General features: G+C 43.3%; 1 protein-coding gene across 1 annotated transcript in view; it reads left to right on the forward strand.

Annotated features, from left to right (window-relative positions):
* Positions 1-767: 767 nt before the first annotated feature.
* The window catches only part of NEIL3 (nei like DNA glycosylase 3), a 52,617-nt gene continuing 36,929 nt past the window's right edge, over positions 768-16,455 (forward strand). The window contains 2 exon segments of the mRNA XM_047714247.1: positions 768-996; positions 15,507-15,634. Coding sequence (XP_047570203.1) covers positions 841-996; positions 15,507-15,634 — 284 coding nt within the window. The 5' untranslated portion in view covers positions 768-840.

Genomic DNA, 16,455 nt, shown 5'->3' on the forward strand with positions numbered 1-16,455 from the left:
ACTATATCACAGATTAACATTCTGTTTTAATGTGCTGTATTTTATTTTTCAAAAAAGATTAGGTTTTTTATTATTTAAAAATTGATGGAGTCATTTGTTTCATGTATTTATATGTATGCGTCTGTGTGTAAATTTGAAAAGCTATGCATTGCCTTCATATTTGTATAGAGCCCTGCCTTTTACAAAGCACTTTCAAATAGCATCCGTCTGGGGCATCCCATAAAAGAATGGTTGATGAATTTGGGTAGAGCTCACTTAGCTCAGCTATCTAAAATATGAAAGGGTTTTTAATAGAGACTAAAATACATTTGGCATATAAAGCCACATTTACGAAGATATGCTAACTCTACAGGAGAAAATATATACGTTGCTTGTTCTAGGCACCCTTTTCTGAGTCCCTCTCTTCCTTACCCACCTCTGAATAGGGCATACAAGAACCAAAGCCTGCGGAGACTGAGACGACTTTGAATTTTAGGGCAGAATTAGAGGACAACATCACAAAGTGGACGTGCACTGAGTAGTTCAAGGACAAGAGCAAAACCTCAAAGCAGAAGGTTTGAGTTTCTGAGGTCCCAATTGCCTGGGCCCTTACAGTTTAGCGGGGTTCCCTGGGCTCCACGCACGGTGGGCGGGTTGGGGCGGGGCCGGACGGACCTCCCCGGGAGGGGCTAGGGCGGGGCCCGGGCTGGGCGGGGCCAGGCCAGCCCGAGGTGGGCGGGGCCTGGCGGCCGAGGCGGTGCAGGAAGCGCGGGAGATTTGAACTTCCTCTCCGCGCAGATACTCGCACAGCGGCTTTCTCCGCGGGGTCTGCAACCAGCGAGCCACAGCCCCGGCCGGGAGATGGTGGAAGGACCCGGTTGTACGCTAAATGGAGAGAAAATTCGGGCGCGAGTGCGTCCGGGCCAGGCGGTGACGGACGTGCGGGGAAGCGCCCTGCAGAGCCTGGGAGGCCAGGTCTTGCCTCGCGCAGCCTCGCAGGCCGTGGTCTCTGCCCAGGTGAGCCCTTAATGTAATTTGCTACGGGGTCAGCAGGGGACAGTAGAATAAAGACCCCGTTGGGTTTCCAGGGCCCAAAAGGTCATCTCTTTGCTCTGGAACAGGCTCGCTGGGGCTTAGCGTTTCCCTACCTTTAATTTGTAAGAGGGACTAGTCCGTGCTCACGCGCCTGTGTGGTTAGACAGGACTGGACAGCTGAGCAAAGGCTGCCAGAGATGCCCAGGCTAGAACTGGTCGAAGGTGTCTTATTACGAATCACTTTGCTTAACTTGCTGTAACCCAGCGAAAGATGGTCTCCTTGCGTCTGTAGGTGCATTTTCTGCTGTTAATATTATCAGAGCTCCCCATTTTTTTCTTTACATTTTTAAGACAATGAGCTTTTAGCATGAAGTTTCAGCTTCTCGCCTGCCTACTATTCTGCAGTTGATAAGTGTAGCACAACGAACGTATAATTCTAAAACTGCACACAGAAAATTTAGCACTGACCTTCCCACTCAACTTAATATTGCCATCTAATGAAGGGGCTATGGAACCCAGCTCTGCCTCCGTTAAGTGAATTTCTTTTTTCTTACAATATATTGTAGCACAGCTTCTGACCACTCAAGGCATTCATTGCAGATGGTGTGATTTGCATTTGTTAAGAATTTAGGACTTGTACTAAAAATACTCTGATTAAGCCATCATGCCTTAAAAGCCCTTTAGATGTGTGGATGATTGTATTTCATGGATGCATGCGATATTATGCTGTACTGAATTTCCCCTGCAAAACTCGCTCCTAGCCTTTGGTCCAGGAAGAAAAAGCGGCTTGCTATGAAATTAGCATATGCTTACAACTTGAAAGAAATGAGAGTCTGAGAAAGTAATATTTTTCAAACTTGGAAGAGAATAAGTTTTGCATCTTCTTCCAACTTGTTTTTTTAATTTATTTTAACTCTCTATGTCGTTAAGTGCTCTGCACCTATTCTTTTACTGTGGTGTTTCTCAAAATCAGGTCAGGGTACCACTGGGCTGGATCTTGAGTGTTCTCTTAGAATATTAATGTTTATAAAATCACGCATTCCACAAAATTTTGAATACTCAAGTTGCCTAGGGAGCAAAACCGGACACTTCCCCTGTAGAGCCTGCATTGGAGTTGCAATCATTAAGAACGGGCAATCATTAAGGGCAATCATTAAGAACATAAATACAAATTGATAAATTCTCTGAAGGTTCTCCTACATGGTTCTGTTAGGACTCAGGGAGGTCAGGAGAGGCTTGGCTGACAATTAAACTGAGGTTTGAAGGGGGAAGAAGGAATGAGCAACACCTGGGGGTGGGTTTGGCGGGCAGAACACGTTAGGCAGAGCATTCACAAAGGAAAGCTTCAAATGTTTGAAGGACTGAAAGAAAAGCAGTGTGACTGGAAAACAGAGAATGGGCTAGAAGGTAGGTCGTTTGAGGTTGCTGGGCTGGAGCCAGACCATGGAGATCTTTGTAGACCTGGTTAGGGACTTTGTATTTATCTTACAAGTAATGGAGGAGAGGGGTCTTCAGAGTGTGGTGAGATCCACTCACACTTTGGAAAGGTCACTCTATCTTGAAAAGGAAAAATAAAAGACTGGGGGAAAGCCAAAGTAGATACTGCACCCTCACTTAGGAGAGGGCTGCAGGAATCCAGGGGGGAGGGCTAGCTGTGGAGGTGAAGAGGGGACCAAGTTGCTATTTCCGAAGCAAAGGCAGCGAGGGCTCAGAAATGGATAGGGCCTGGGGCTCCTGGGCGGCTCGGTGCGTTAAGCCTCTGCTTTCAGCTCATGTCATGATCCCAGGGTCCTGGAATGGAGCCCCGCATCGGGCTCTCTGCTCAACGGGGAACCTCCTTCCCCCCTCTCTCTGCCTGCCTCTCTGCCTACTTGTGATCTCTCTCTGTCAAATAAATAAATAAAACCTTAAAAAAAAAAAAAAGAAATGGATAGGGCCTGAATATGTGTATGGATATCATGATTTACATCATTCAACAGTCCTGTGTTTTGTGTCAGGTTTTATGCTAGCTCCTGGAGATGCACAGATGAATGAGATAAACTTCCTCCTGTGAGAATCCAACTTAAAGTTTTAAATAAATACCACCTTGGTATTCAGGCCAAAAGAGCCGGAATGTTTCCTTGAAGTTTGTTGTGGTTATCTCTGGTGGCAAAGCATTAACAGCATTTGAAAAACCTTTACACTTCATGTAGCTTGGAGAAAAAATAATCCTATGATTCCACAGTTGAGGAATGGGAGGTCCAGAGGGAGTTTAATTAAGTTGCCCAAGATCACAGGACTAGCAAGGGGTAGAACCAGGGGTAAAGAGGGGGGTTCCCTCTTTTGGAATCCAAAGCCTATTCTCTTAACTATAGCTTTTCTCATTTTTAAAAGATTCAGTGGGAAAGTAGATAATTCAGAGGCAGAAACACCACATTGCCTAATAGGTAGTAGTGATTATTAACTAGGAAAGTGAGACCTTGGGGTTTTGGTTATATCTACCCACCGTTTGTAGTTTTGTTCAATTATCAGTTTCCTTTCACTGAGAATTCTCTTCTAAGGACTTAAAATCCTCTGTTCAGATTGTACAAGAGAGTGCAACCTGATAATAGAACACAAATGCTTCATTAATTGTTGGGCAATTGTTAACATCTCTCGGAAGCAGTACTAAGTAAGCTATACCCCTTAAATAAAAAAGGCCTGCCCTTAAAACTGTTCTGTTTAATACCTTGACATAAAGAGGTATTAAAAATTGGAATACATCTTTATGATTGGGATCAATAATCTGATTTTATGGGAACTGGATTTGAAAATCAATATGGAATTAATAATAATCTCTTTGTGGTTATTGGGAAAATAGTAAATATTTTGCCATGGTTTCACTTGCTGGGCCTTTGATCAAATAACAATAATAATAACAGTAATAATCTTCATAAACAGAAAGGGCCTTTTGCATTTTAGAGGGTTGCTGGATCTATAGTAAATTTAATCAAAATGTCGTAGGTTGTCACTGATCTCCAGCATGGTCATTACTGTAACAGATGACCCCGTGTTTCCCAGGCATTTATGGTAGGGAGTTAAAGCTGTTTAAATGTTTCTGCTGCTGGCTTGAAGTCACTAGTTTCCACAAGGCAGAGTTTAAAAATAAGTTAACAACTGCATACTATATTCTTTACATTGCACTGAACATGAAAAAAAAAAAAAGGAGAGTTAAAGAAATAGTGAGTGGGCATTTAAAGTAATTCAGGTAATCACTGTACTGAAAAACCAACCAGAAAACCCCCCCACCTACGTAGCTGGTGCATTAATGAACCTGTTAGTGTATCAGATAGTGTTCCTTGCTTTTGGCTTCAGTTTGGAGTTCAGAGAGAACACGCTTTAATGTGGGTCTCCTTGTGACAACTGATCCTCGTTTTGAAGAAGCCTACCCGTCCGAGATCTCAGCATCTGCTAGTCATGCATGCATTATATTCTTTCTCTGAATTTTGATCCACCGTCTTGTCAGCATAAAATTATGCCACTGTGTAAGCACATTGCATAAAACTCTGCTGGAGTTCGTGGAACCTTCTGGTAAGAAACAGTATCAGAATATCAATGAACATTTCTGGTTGATGAGCTGCTAAGAGCCAATCCTCCGATTTTAATTGTTGGGTGGATACAATGTTTCAGGGAAGTCCGGTGTGTAATCTGCATATGTTTTCAATCTCCTTTTCACCAAACAGGATATAAAACAGTTTATTTATAAGCATTCCTTTCATTTGAAACATGAGGCTCCCGCTGTTCTATACCTCCTTAAGACTTGATACATGTATTCAATATGATAACAACGCTTTCTCATCTTTTTATGTCCTTCACAGTGTCCTGAAGAGAGTAGGCACTTAATAAATGTTTTAAATGGATGGAGAACAGAAGAGTTTTGAATAGCCCAAAATGATTAAGGATTTAAAACTAAATTCAGTCAGGACTCTTTCGTTATGAGTGTGTGTATTTTGTTATGTATGTTATGTGACAGTTCCTACCTCGAGAAAATAGTGAAGCCACACAATAAAAGATTTCCTCCTCTCTTCCTCTTGTTCATAGTGGGGAAGAAAGAAATCATTGCTCATTTTAGTGCCATTGTATGAAGGGATGAGCTAATCCACAGAGATTCATTTTCTAGCTAAAGGAAGGTTATGCCTTTCAATACAAAGGGGTTTTATAATTTTATAGGACGTGCAATATGATACTAACCTGGCAGGGGAGATACCGTGATCGAGAACATGCATTATATGATCCCTTACCTTTTTAAACGCAGACTGATAATGGATTCACCTTAGTGACTGTGGGTCATTATTATCAGCATTCAGCCTCACATGGAATCATGGAACAAAGGATAATGGAGAACAGGTAACAATCTTACAGATGAGGAGACTAAGGAAGGTGATTTTTTTCATGGCCACTGTAGCTTTTAATCCAACAGCAAAGTATTTGGTTTGATGTAGAAAAAAGAGCACCTGACCATCTTGATTTTGAATTCTAGGTCTTTTGTTACTTTCTCTTATAGAGATGATACACTCACATCTTTGCTGATTTGGTCAGGATTAGATTAGAAGATGCATGAAACTCTTAGCTTAGTGTCTAGCAAAGTAAGTGTCCTGGTAATTATTTGTTCTGTTTTCTCCCAGATAGGGCTTTCTTGCCAGACCCATATATTGGAGGAACGCTCTTTTCCTTAATGAAGGGTTTGCAATCATTTGGTGCCCTCAAATTATGTACAAAGCATTTAGCCTCTGGGTAAATGCTTGAAGGCTCTGCTCTTTAAAAAATTGTAGAATATGTTTTGATGTATGAACCTAAAGACCTCTCTTTGGGTGCTTAGAGACCGTTTTAAAATTAGGTTCTTTGATGGTTTAAATTGGTAGGTAAGTGACCTCTGATTAGCAAAGTGTTGTTGTATTAGGGGAGAAAGAGGCATTTGGCAAAAAAGGAGGAGAGACTATGAAAGTAAATGTGGTATTTTCTTTTCTCTGTGGGGAAAATATATAGTTGCACTAGAATTGAAACATTTATCTATAGAAAAGTCTTGCTCTGTTCTGAAAAGTTCATCTTCCTTGTTAACCCATGGATAGGCAGGATAAATGGTAATCAGCACAATAAATCATGTGCTGTCTCTGAAGATATATGTTGTTTTGACAATTTCATATTATTAAGCCACTTGAAAATGGGAAGGTGAACCCTTCCCAATCATACTTAAAATTGTGGCATAGAAGATTTTCATGTCTATTTTGGGGCGGAGAGGAGGAAATGTTCAAATCACACAATAACAGAATTGTAAGGGTCAGTGTGAGGAAGTCAAGCATATATTGGGCATTTGTGTATAGTTATAACAAAGATAATAGGCTTGTGGAAATTAATTTTTGAATTTGTCTAGGCAGCTGGAGCTCATACAAAGAGATGATAACCCCAGATTCTACCGTAGGACAAGTGAATATCTTGCAAATCTTAGGTTTATTCAGAAGCCTTGGCCAGTTCATACACAGTAGCTCTCAAAATAAGCGGAACAAACCATCATGGGTGTACAAGAATTTCCTTCTAAAATGGAATTTTTAAAAAAGACTAAAAATATAAGCAAGTGCTTGAGATGGTCAGTCATAAGTCAAAAATTTTATTATGTCCTATGTATATTTTCCAACACTGATTATTTTAAAAATGATAGTGTGCCGGTAATCAGGTAACTTGAGTCTAGTGCCCAAATGATAGACAACTGAATTAAAAGATCTTCATGTATCATTACCCTCAAAACCCAAGCGAAGCATTAGAATCCGTGTTTTAAAGCAACCATTTAAATGCTGAGTAAACATCTCAAACAGAAACCAGGGCATGCTAACACTGGTTGCTGAAATTCTTTCCTAAATCTCTTCCCCTGAAGAATTCCTAAACAGAATTCCTAAACCTTTTCATAAAGCTTACTTTATGGGATATTCTGGTTAATACAGTATTTTACTCCCATCTAGCTTTTGGTCCTTATGAGAAAGTGGCCCTCTAATATGTAAGCCTCACTCCTTTGCAGGTCATTAGAAAACAAGACACTGGGGCTGCCTGGGTGGCTCAGTGGGTTAAGCCTCTGCCTTCAGCTCGGGTCATGGTCTCAGGGTCCTGGGATCGAGTCCCGCATCGGGCTCTCTGCTGAGGAGGGAGCCTGCTTCCTTCTCTCTCTCTCTCTCTCTCTCTGCTTGCCTCTCTGCCTACTTGTGATCTCTCTCTGTCAAATAAATATAATCTTTAAAAAAAAAAAAGAAAACAAGACGCTCGGGGTGCCTGGGTGGCTCTGTCAGTTGAGCATCTGACTCTTGATTTCAGCTCAGGTTGTGGTCTTGGTATGATGAGATCGAGCCCCCTGTTGGGCTCCAAGAGTCTGCTTGGGATTCTCTCTCTCCCTCTGCCTCTCCCCGATCGCATGATCTTTCTCTCATGCTCTCTTTCAAGTAATAAATCTTAAAGAAAGAAAGTAAGAAAACAAGAGACTGGGTTGTTAATAATTTTCAGAGGAGATGAAACAGATGGTAGAGTAGAAATTTTTGCCAAGAGATCCTGGGAAAGGTTAAGTAAGGATGGAACGGTAGGTGGGGAGACAGCCTGTATTTTTTTTTAATGATTAAATTATAGTTGATACACAGTGTTGCATTAGTTTTAGGTGTACAACGTGGTGACTGGACACGTATATACATTATGCTGTGAGTGAGCCTATGTTTTAAAGCCATGGGTAGTTTTCGGAGGGGAAGGAGGAGGGATCTAATTAATCCCACACATCTTTACTTCGCTCCAGGCATTGTATGAAGCTCTCAACAGTATTAGTTAAACAACATAGTCGCTGTCCCCATGGAGCTTAGAGGCAGTCAGAGGAGAAACGTAAGTCACAGTCAAACACTTGTTCCGTATGGAAAGTGCCATGACAGTGGTTGCTGGATCTGGCAGGGGAAAGCCTCAAGATTACCGAGCCTCCCAGCTGGGGAAATCCTAGTATTAGAGAGAAATGCAATCTATATGTGTGTGCAAGGAAGAGGTTATGCTAACATTTCATTTTAATTCCCAAACACCTCATCAAGTATTCAAAAACTAATTCCGAAATGTATTCCAGCCAAGGTCACGCAGCATCTGTAGCTGGAACGGTTTCAGCAGCACTGAAGTCCTTTGACAGTTGCGGGTCTATTTCCACGGCGACTTCTACCGTGCCTGCTGTCCTTCCTGTTCTTGCCCTTCTGCTGGCCTCTGTGTCGTCCTGTGCACTGTCGTTGGGCCACAACATGTTCTTTTTCAGTATGTGGAGAGGTGTTAGTTTCATGACCTCTTCAACATGTGTTTTTTTTTTCTTTTTTTCTTTTTTTGTCATATCATGTGTTATTTTTAGTCATGGAGAAGAGGGTAAAACACCAGTAAAATAAGACCTATGGTACACCTTTAAGGGTTTGGTTTGTGGTTCTCTTTGAGGCCCTCTCAGCCAGAAGGACATAGTTCACTTTTCACTGACGGCTATGCTAAGAGATTTAATGGTCTCGTGCATTTTAAGTATATCGGCCTTTATATTTTTGGATTCATCCTTCTAAGCACAACAGAATTTATTTACAAGGGCATGTACTTCCCCTTTGGTCTTTTAAATATGTGGTCCAGTAACCATAAAGTTTTGGAGGGCCATCCACTGAGACTTTCTTTTGCTAAATAGCCAAACTTCCCATGGTTGGATCTCTTAGTCTAAAATCTCTGATCATTGACAGTAATTTGTCTGCAACAGGACAACCTCTGATGCCTTGAGGAATTAATCCAGGGTATAAAAACTTTTTTAACCTACCCCTTAGCATTGGTAATAAAGGATGTTTCAGCTGTGCTCTCCATAAGCTGTCTATGGAACCAAATTCCCCACAGTGAGGTTCCAGACAGTCCTGGGGCAGGACCTTATAGACTCCTTTCGTGGATTGTTCAACCTTCCCTGGGAGGGAAATCTCAGATAGAAATCAGGATAAGCTAGGTTTGAATTTCTTTTTGATAGACATTAGTTGGAGCTCTGGGGCATCTGACTACCTGGATTTAAAAAAAAAAAAAAAAGGCAATGGTTTTTATTAAAACCCATATGTTTTTTTAACCTGGTTTTTACTGTTTCTTTTGATGGCTCTCTTCTGAAACGTATATTGTAGAGTGGTTCAAAGAATGGGTGGCACAGAAAAATGTGATATGAATTGTGCTCTTAAATATTTTTTTAACCAATTACAATAAAACCCCATGAGGTATTACTGCTGAATTAAATTTGGATGTTTTGATAATGGGACAGCTGGTCTAGTCTAGCCCTTTAACGGGGACCACTAGTCCTTATGGAGTGGAAAACTTCCCAGAAAACAATCTGGGTTTTCAAAAGGCAGAGAATAAAGTAAAAAATCAGGGAATGTTATGATCCTAGTAAGCCCGATTATGTAGGCAAATGCAAATGGATACTTCCTTATAATAAGATTAAAAACATCCACTGACGAGCATTAAGTCAATGTAAGCAATGAAGGATACCCAACATGGTCTTAAACAGTGAGGTTTTAATGACATTTTCACATAGATGTCTCCGGGATGGAAGGACAGACACCATTTACGTCAAGCCATTGGCCTCTACTTGTGAATGATTATTGGGAATCGCGTCAGAATCTGGCAAAAATGAATCTTATTATTAGGCGCTATATGTACCTATAGAGGAGGCAGGGTCCTGGGGTTTTCCTCTTAGCTGATAGTTTGATTCCCATTTTACTGAGAAAACGTATCAACCACAAGAGAATTTGCACAAGCACATCTACCTACCAGCGTCTGTACCCATGTAAGCTGCCTTCTTCCTGATGCTGTAGGTGGACTGTCCATGCTCCTGTCAAGACCAACACAGCCCATGTGTCCTTGAGCTTGTCTCTCCTCGCCTAGTGAAGACATCGCTGCAGCCATCGTCTCCCCTGCATGACAGTTCTTCTCTCTCCTGAGCTGTCCTATCTTAAAGCAAACAAACCTTCTTGCCTCTACGTCCCCTCAGCCATCACTGCGTCCCTGTGTTAGCCAGGACAGCATCTCGTGTTCACACCGCCTCAGTGCCTCTGATGCCTCTTCTCTCGTAGCCTCCTAAACCCACTTCAGCCAGGCTCTTGCTTTCTGTCACTTCTCCAAAAACTCTTGTCACGAATCACCTCTGCACAGCTAAATCCAGTGGTCAGGTCTCGGTCTTCATCTGACTTTGAGGTACTAATAGTACCGGACACGAGTTTTCCTCGAAACTTTTCTTCCTTAGCTTGTAGGACAGCACCCTTGCTGGGTTTTGTTCCTTCCTGGTTGGCTGCCTTCTCCCCTGTGCTGTTCTCCTCCTCCTTTCCCTGACGGTTTCCCATTCCTCCTCCTATCCCCACCACCAGGACATGGCGGTATCCTAGCCCACCGTTCTTGGCCCCTTCTCTTGGTGTTCTGTACTCCCTCTCCTGTTGACGTCCTCCAGTCTTGAAGCTTTAGAAGCCATCTACATGCTGATGACTAGATACATTGACATCTGCAGCCTAGACGGCTTTCCTGACCTCCAGATCCCGTGCCCTACCGCCTGCTCAAGGTCTCACCTCCACTTACCTGAAAACTAGCTTTTCACTTTCCTCTCCCCTCAGTTCCACCCAAATCTTCATCTCCGTTGCCAGCGCTACTGTCTTTGCCATAATTCAGGCCAAAACTCTCCCACATGCAGTGTGTGCCAGCAAATGCTCTTTGCTCCACCTTCAAAATCTGTCCAGCAATCTGGCCACTTCTCACCACCTCTGCTGCTCCAGTATTGGCCCCGAGTTCCTTCCTCTCTTGTCTGGGTCTTTGCAGTGTTTCCTCTGAGTTCTTGGACCACTTGCCCCCCTGATCTCCTGAGCCAGAATCCAACCCAGCATTTTAAGAGAGAGCATTTTAAAAAGTAATGGAGATCATATTTTAATTCGTCTTCATTTGTGTCAGAGAAGCAGCCAGTCTGTAGAGTGGACCTTGTGGACCACGCGGTCTGGTTCTCCTCTGTCTACACCTTCCCTTGTGGGCCATCCTGATCTGCTCCCTGTTATCAGAAACACTTCCCTGGAGGGCGTTTTCATCCCTGTTCCCTACGGGTGGATCATGGCTCACTCAAAACCCCCTCGAGACCTGCTCAGATACCATTTCCTTCATGAGATTATGAGTGCCTCCCTTAGAATTATAACCTGCTACACCCTCCCCTAATCCTGATCTCTTTCTCATCTCGATTTCTTTCCCAAATGGTTCAACGCACTGTCATTATGTTTATTTTTTTTTTTTAAGATTTTATTCATTTATTTGACAGAGAGAAATCACAAGTAGGCAGAGAGGCAGGCAGAGAGAGAGAGGAGGAAGCAGGCTTCCCGCTGAGCAGAAAGCCCGATGTGGGGCTCGAACCCAGGACCTGGGATCATGACCTGAGCCAAAGGCAGCGGCTTAACCCACTGAGCCACCCAGGCGCCCCTGTCATTATGTTTATTAACCTACTCTCTCCTGCTTGGAAGTCTATACGCTCCATGAAGGCAGGAGGGTTTTGTTCTTGTTCTCTCACTAATGCATCCCCAGCATCTAGAACAAGCCTCATACACAGTGGAAGGTCAGTCGACCTTTCTAAAATGAATGAATCCAATGAACGGTCATGAACGGTGCATTTTCAATGGCAAGGGACTTTGCAGACGTTACATCCCACCGTTGTTGTCAGGGGGCATCAAATGACAGACCCAGCCCCGTGAAGAGTGAGGAATTTGAACTGGCTGCTGTCCACGGTGAGTTTAGCCTGAGCAGAGCAAGTACTCTTCGAAGCTGTTCATTTGGCAACGTGAGCAGACTTCACAGGAGACGACTGGGACTCATGTACTGTTTTATTAGGTGTCGTGCCAGCCTGCCTAGTTCAAGGTTACCTTGTCTGTCTCTTTGCCAGGAGCCCTGATAACACCTGGTAAAGCTGGGTAAAGTGGAGGAAAGGAGGTGTGAGCAGGGGACAGAGAAGCGGTCAGGTGAGCGCAGCTCTTCCCGCGCTTTCCTATTGGGTGAACTAGTGGGGGGCAAGGTTAGCTTCAGGGCGGTATTGGGAGAAACCATCACTGTTCCCTGGGGGTCCGGCTGTGTGGAAGGCTAGACTCTAACAAGACAGTGGCCAAGGCTAAAAGGCAGCAAAGTGCCACTAGAAGAAACCAGTGCCTGATCCTGATCCAAGTTGCTGGGAAATCAGGCACAGCAGGTTCCGGCGGTCCAGTGTGTGCTTAGGGCCCGATGTGAGAGAGAGCACAGATCCAGCCTCTCACAAGGCGTGGGTCCCCACGGCCAGTAGATCCCGGTTGCAGGAGACATGGACAGTGTGACTGCACTCCCCCTGCTTGGTGTGGGGGTGGAAGGATGCCAAGCCCTCCCCCGGGGTCTGCCATACAGAAAGCTGGGGTTGTGCCTGAGAGCCCCTGGCACACCTGGGGATGTGCATCAAGCCTGGAAGAGGGAACAATACTTCCTCCCAAGGCAACAGACTCTGAGAGCTCTATGTCTCTATATGGGCAATGTTCCAGGCCCCGGGCCCCTTCTCATGCATCCAGGGGGATGGACGCATGACAGACTGCGTGTGATTGCCTTCCCAGCGCTCTGGAGACAGGCTGAGTTTTAGATGAACCTGTAAAACTTGGAGGACTAAAGGAGATGAAGGCACTGTGGCGGCAGTGGTCACAGATTCCCTCTCAGGGAAGCCGCAGTGTGGGACCGTGGGTATAAAACGGGATCAGATGGATTGGCAAGTGCGGGGAACTCTGCCCGCAGCTGAAGGACTTTGCAGGGCGTGGCTGAGACCACTTGCTAGCAAACAGTATGGGGAGAGGCTAAGAGATTGCTGACATGGGAGTGGTGGGGAAAACAATTTAGAAATGAAGGTTTTTAAAATGTTGCTAGGACCTTAAATCTAAGATCCAGAAATGCATCAAACCTAGTCTATGCTGAGGCAAAGGCTACTCACAACAGATCTGTGTCTGCTCTGTATATCATCATCCTCAAAGCATCTTGGCTGATTTAGAAGAACTTTTTACCTACTACTTGGTTGTCAATGGAAACCGGCACTGAAACCCACCCTCTTAATCTATACTTGGCTCTGTGGCCAGGTGAAGTCTTCTGTTAGGCAGGAAAACATCAAGACTCCTGGTGCTTCTCAATTCAGGGCTCTCGCAGATTCATTTAGGAAAATGAGGCACGTGTGCAAGTGTGTTCCTCCTTCCCTGGGTCCTCCAGCCTGTTGTGAGAGGGCTTGGTGATCACTGCTAGGCCCCGGGGTTCAACCAAGAAAGAGGAAAGAAATCAGAGGCAGATGTTCTGAGCACATGGTGTCATGTATGTCTGGAGGGCCTCTTGCTAGAATCTCCCACAGGTTCTTCTTGTGGTTTGGGCAGAACTGGAAGGCTGCCATTTGTAATCCCTTCTATGCTTTGGTTCCTTGGTCCCTCCAAGCACGTGACTGATCCTCAGTTCTTATTATGTGGAGGAGGGATGTGAGGCTGGTCCCCTGAACGTCGGGCAGCTGGGAGATTCTAACATCAGTGTAGCCATAACTGAACGTGGCTTTCGTAAGAATGGTGTCTGCTCTGGCCTTAGTCTGCCTGGGCTGCCATGACAAGTGACATTGCCCAGGAGGCTTACAGAGATTTATTTTCTCCCAGTTCTGGAGGCCAGAAGTCCAAGGTCAAGGCTCAGGCCAGTCTGGTTTCTGGTGCGAGCTGACTTCCTGGCTTGCAGACACCACTTCCGTCTCCCGTGGCACAGCCTCTGAGGACACAGGACAGAGAGAGTGAGCTCTCTTCAGGCTCTTACAAGGATGCTGATCCTGCTGGATCGGTCCCCACCCTATGACGTCACAAAAACTTAAGTACCTCCGGAAGGCTCTGTTTTCAAACACAGTCCCATTGAAGGTTAGAGTTTCAACGTTTGAGTATTGGAAGGGACAAAATTCAGTCCCTAGCTGTTTGCAATCTTTTGTTTTTGTGGGGGGGGTGTATAAAAAAATCTTTTATCCTTCTGTTCCTTTGAACCAAATACTATAATGTGTCTTTTTTTTTTTTTTTTTCTTAACAAGGGCCAATCTAGGAAAGTAAAGAATAGAGTGGACATATCATCTTAACTATTTAGAATGATAGATGTCTGTGTACCAAATGTTAGAGAATCACTGAATATCATTCTATCATAAGCGGAAGGGAAGCTATGATTTGCTTCTAGATGATGTCTAAAGTTGTTTTATAATTATCTCCCTGTCACGATCACCATTACCTGCACCCCCAGCGCCGGCAAGATTTTATCCTGGATCTTCTGGGAATGCATAGGTCCATTTGAGAAGAAGGAAAGAAAGGTTAGAAGTATGTGAGGATATTCCCTTAGGTTAAGAGTTAATGTGTAAATATAATTATATGTACCTATTATATCTTATAGAATAGCTAGGCATTAATGATAGTTTTAAATTTTTTATTATATTTTGATGACAGATTAAAGAATATCTATCAACACTTCTCAAGAATGAAAAACAATGATGCAAAGAATACCAGTTTACCCACTGCCCATCCAGAAAAAGAACGTTACCAATATCTAAACCCAGTCCCATTCCGTTCCCTGCCCCACAAAAATTCAGTTCCTATCTGATTGATATTTTGTTTATAACTTCCTCGATCTTTACAGTGTTAGTACCTATTCTGTAGTCCTCACAATATATTGTTCGGTTTTGCATAGTGATGGGAGGAAGAAGTAGTGGGTTTCTTTTTCCTTTATTTTTGCCATTGTGGTTTGTGGAGGGAGAGAAGAACAGATCGTGCATTAGATCCCACCACTCAGGGGAGCCCTGTCTTTACCACTGATGCCCTACGCCCCCCAAGACAATGAAAACTGAAACCCCCCTTCCTTGGGGCCCAGAAATACCTTTCTGACAGAAGCCTGCTTCAGAGAGCTGCTTCTCTTTGGTGTTCTCTCCCTCTTTTACTTGCTTTTCAGCCTCTTACTGTTCCTTTCTCGCTTTTGAGTTCGTCATTATAGGTAAAAATATTTTGGTTTTTTTTTTTTTCCACTATTTTTTAGCTGTTTCGATCAGAATGCACTTTCAGGGAACTCAGCTATGCTTCTAGAAATGGAAGACTCTCCTTTTTTGGTTTTAAAACCATTACAACGTTTTTCTTTATTTTCTTTTCATATGTGCAGAGCTCTAGGGTCCTGGGAGAAACTCATTTTGATGGTGAGCCAATTACTTTCTTTTCGTCTTAATTTTTTTGGCATCTCTTTTTAAATGACTCCATAGTAATTTGACAGAGTGTATGCAAACAGCTGATCACATGACTTGACTTGCTGGAGATTAGTCTTCTCATTGGGATGCACCTGCAATTGAAGTAATAGAAATACATTTAAGAATGAAATTATCAAAAAAAAAAAAAAGAATGAAATTATCATTTGGTTTAGAGGTGGTATGTGTGTTTACATGGTGTGTGTGTATTTTCTCCTAGGCTGCTGCACTGAATAATAAGAAAGATCCCAGCCAGGATCCCATGAGACTGTTTAATGGATATGTTTACAGTGGCGTCCAGACTTTGGGGAAGGAGCTCTTTATGTACTTTGGGCCCAAAGCTTTACGGTAAGATAAACCTGCACAACACATCTTACTGCCCTGTTTAGGGATGTGTAGGCTTTTCTTGCAACTCACCTGGTGTCACACATAATCATGTAGAAAGTACTCCAATGCTAAGTTCTAATATAAGAGGTTGAGTTCCTATCTGATGCGGAAGATGAGTAAGTTATGATGTCATCATTACTTGGAGGGCTAGTCAGTGTATTGCTTTTACAAAAAACTAAAATCAGCTAGATGGGCTTCCAAGAGATGGTGGAGCAACACAGCTTGGCTTGGCTCTTCATAAATCCCCCACACACTCTTCTCCAGGCCCTTCTCCCCTCCTGCTTTCTCTTGTGTTTTCCCCCAAGCATTTATTGTATTAGCAGCATTAGTTTCTTTAAATGTATAACCTCTCCCAGTTCGGTTTCAACCTGTCTCTAGACTTTTAGAGTTCTCTGTCTTCCTTCTTTTTCTGAAGCCTTGTATGGAATTGGAAACTTATGTACAGAATTCTAGAAATTTTCCCAGAAGTCCCAAGTTCTCCATTCTTCCACAGTGGTTATGAAGTCATCGCTAATGTGTCCGCAATGAAAGACATGCAATCTCTTACCTTGGTTGACTTAATGATAAGAATGTCAAAATGTGTGGATTTGCCAGATCATGATCCCCTCTTCAGTTTTTGTGGAAAATGAGGAAAGCCGTGGATTAGCATGTCTACCTAATCCTTGTCTTCTCTGAGTTTAGCCTAAGGTGTTGCCACCCGTGAAGAACAGTAGTGCTCCCTTAAATATCTCTTAATGTTTCTGGAAGCTGTTGAACAATTTCACCTTGAAGGAAAAGCCCTG

This window comes from Lutra lutra, chromosome 2 (genome assembly GCF_902655055.1).
Source record: "Lutra lutra chromosome 2, mLutLut1.2, whole genome shotgun sequence".
Classification (NCBI taxonomy): Eukaryota; Metazoa; Chordata; class Mammalia; order Carnivora; family Mustelidae; genus Lutra; species Lutra lutra.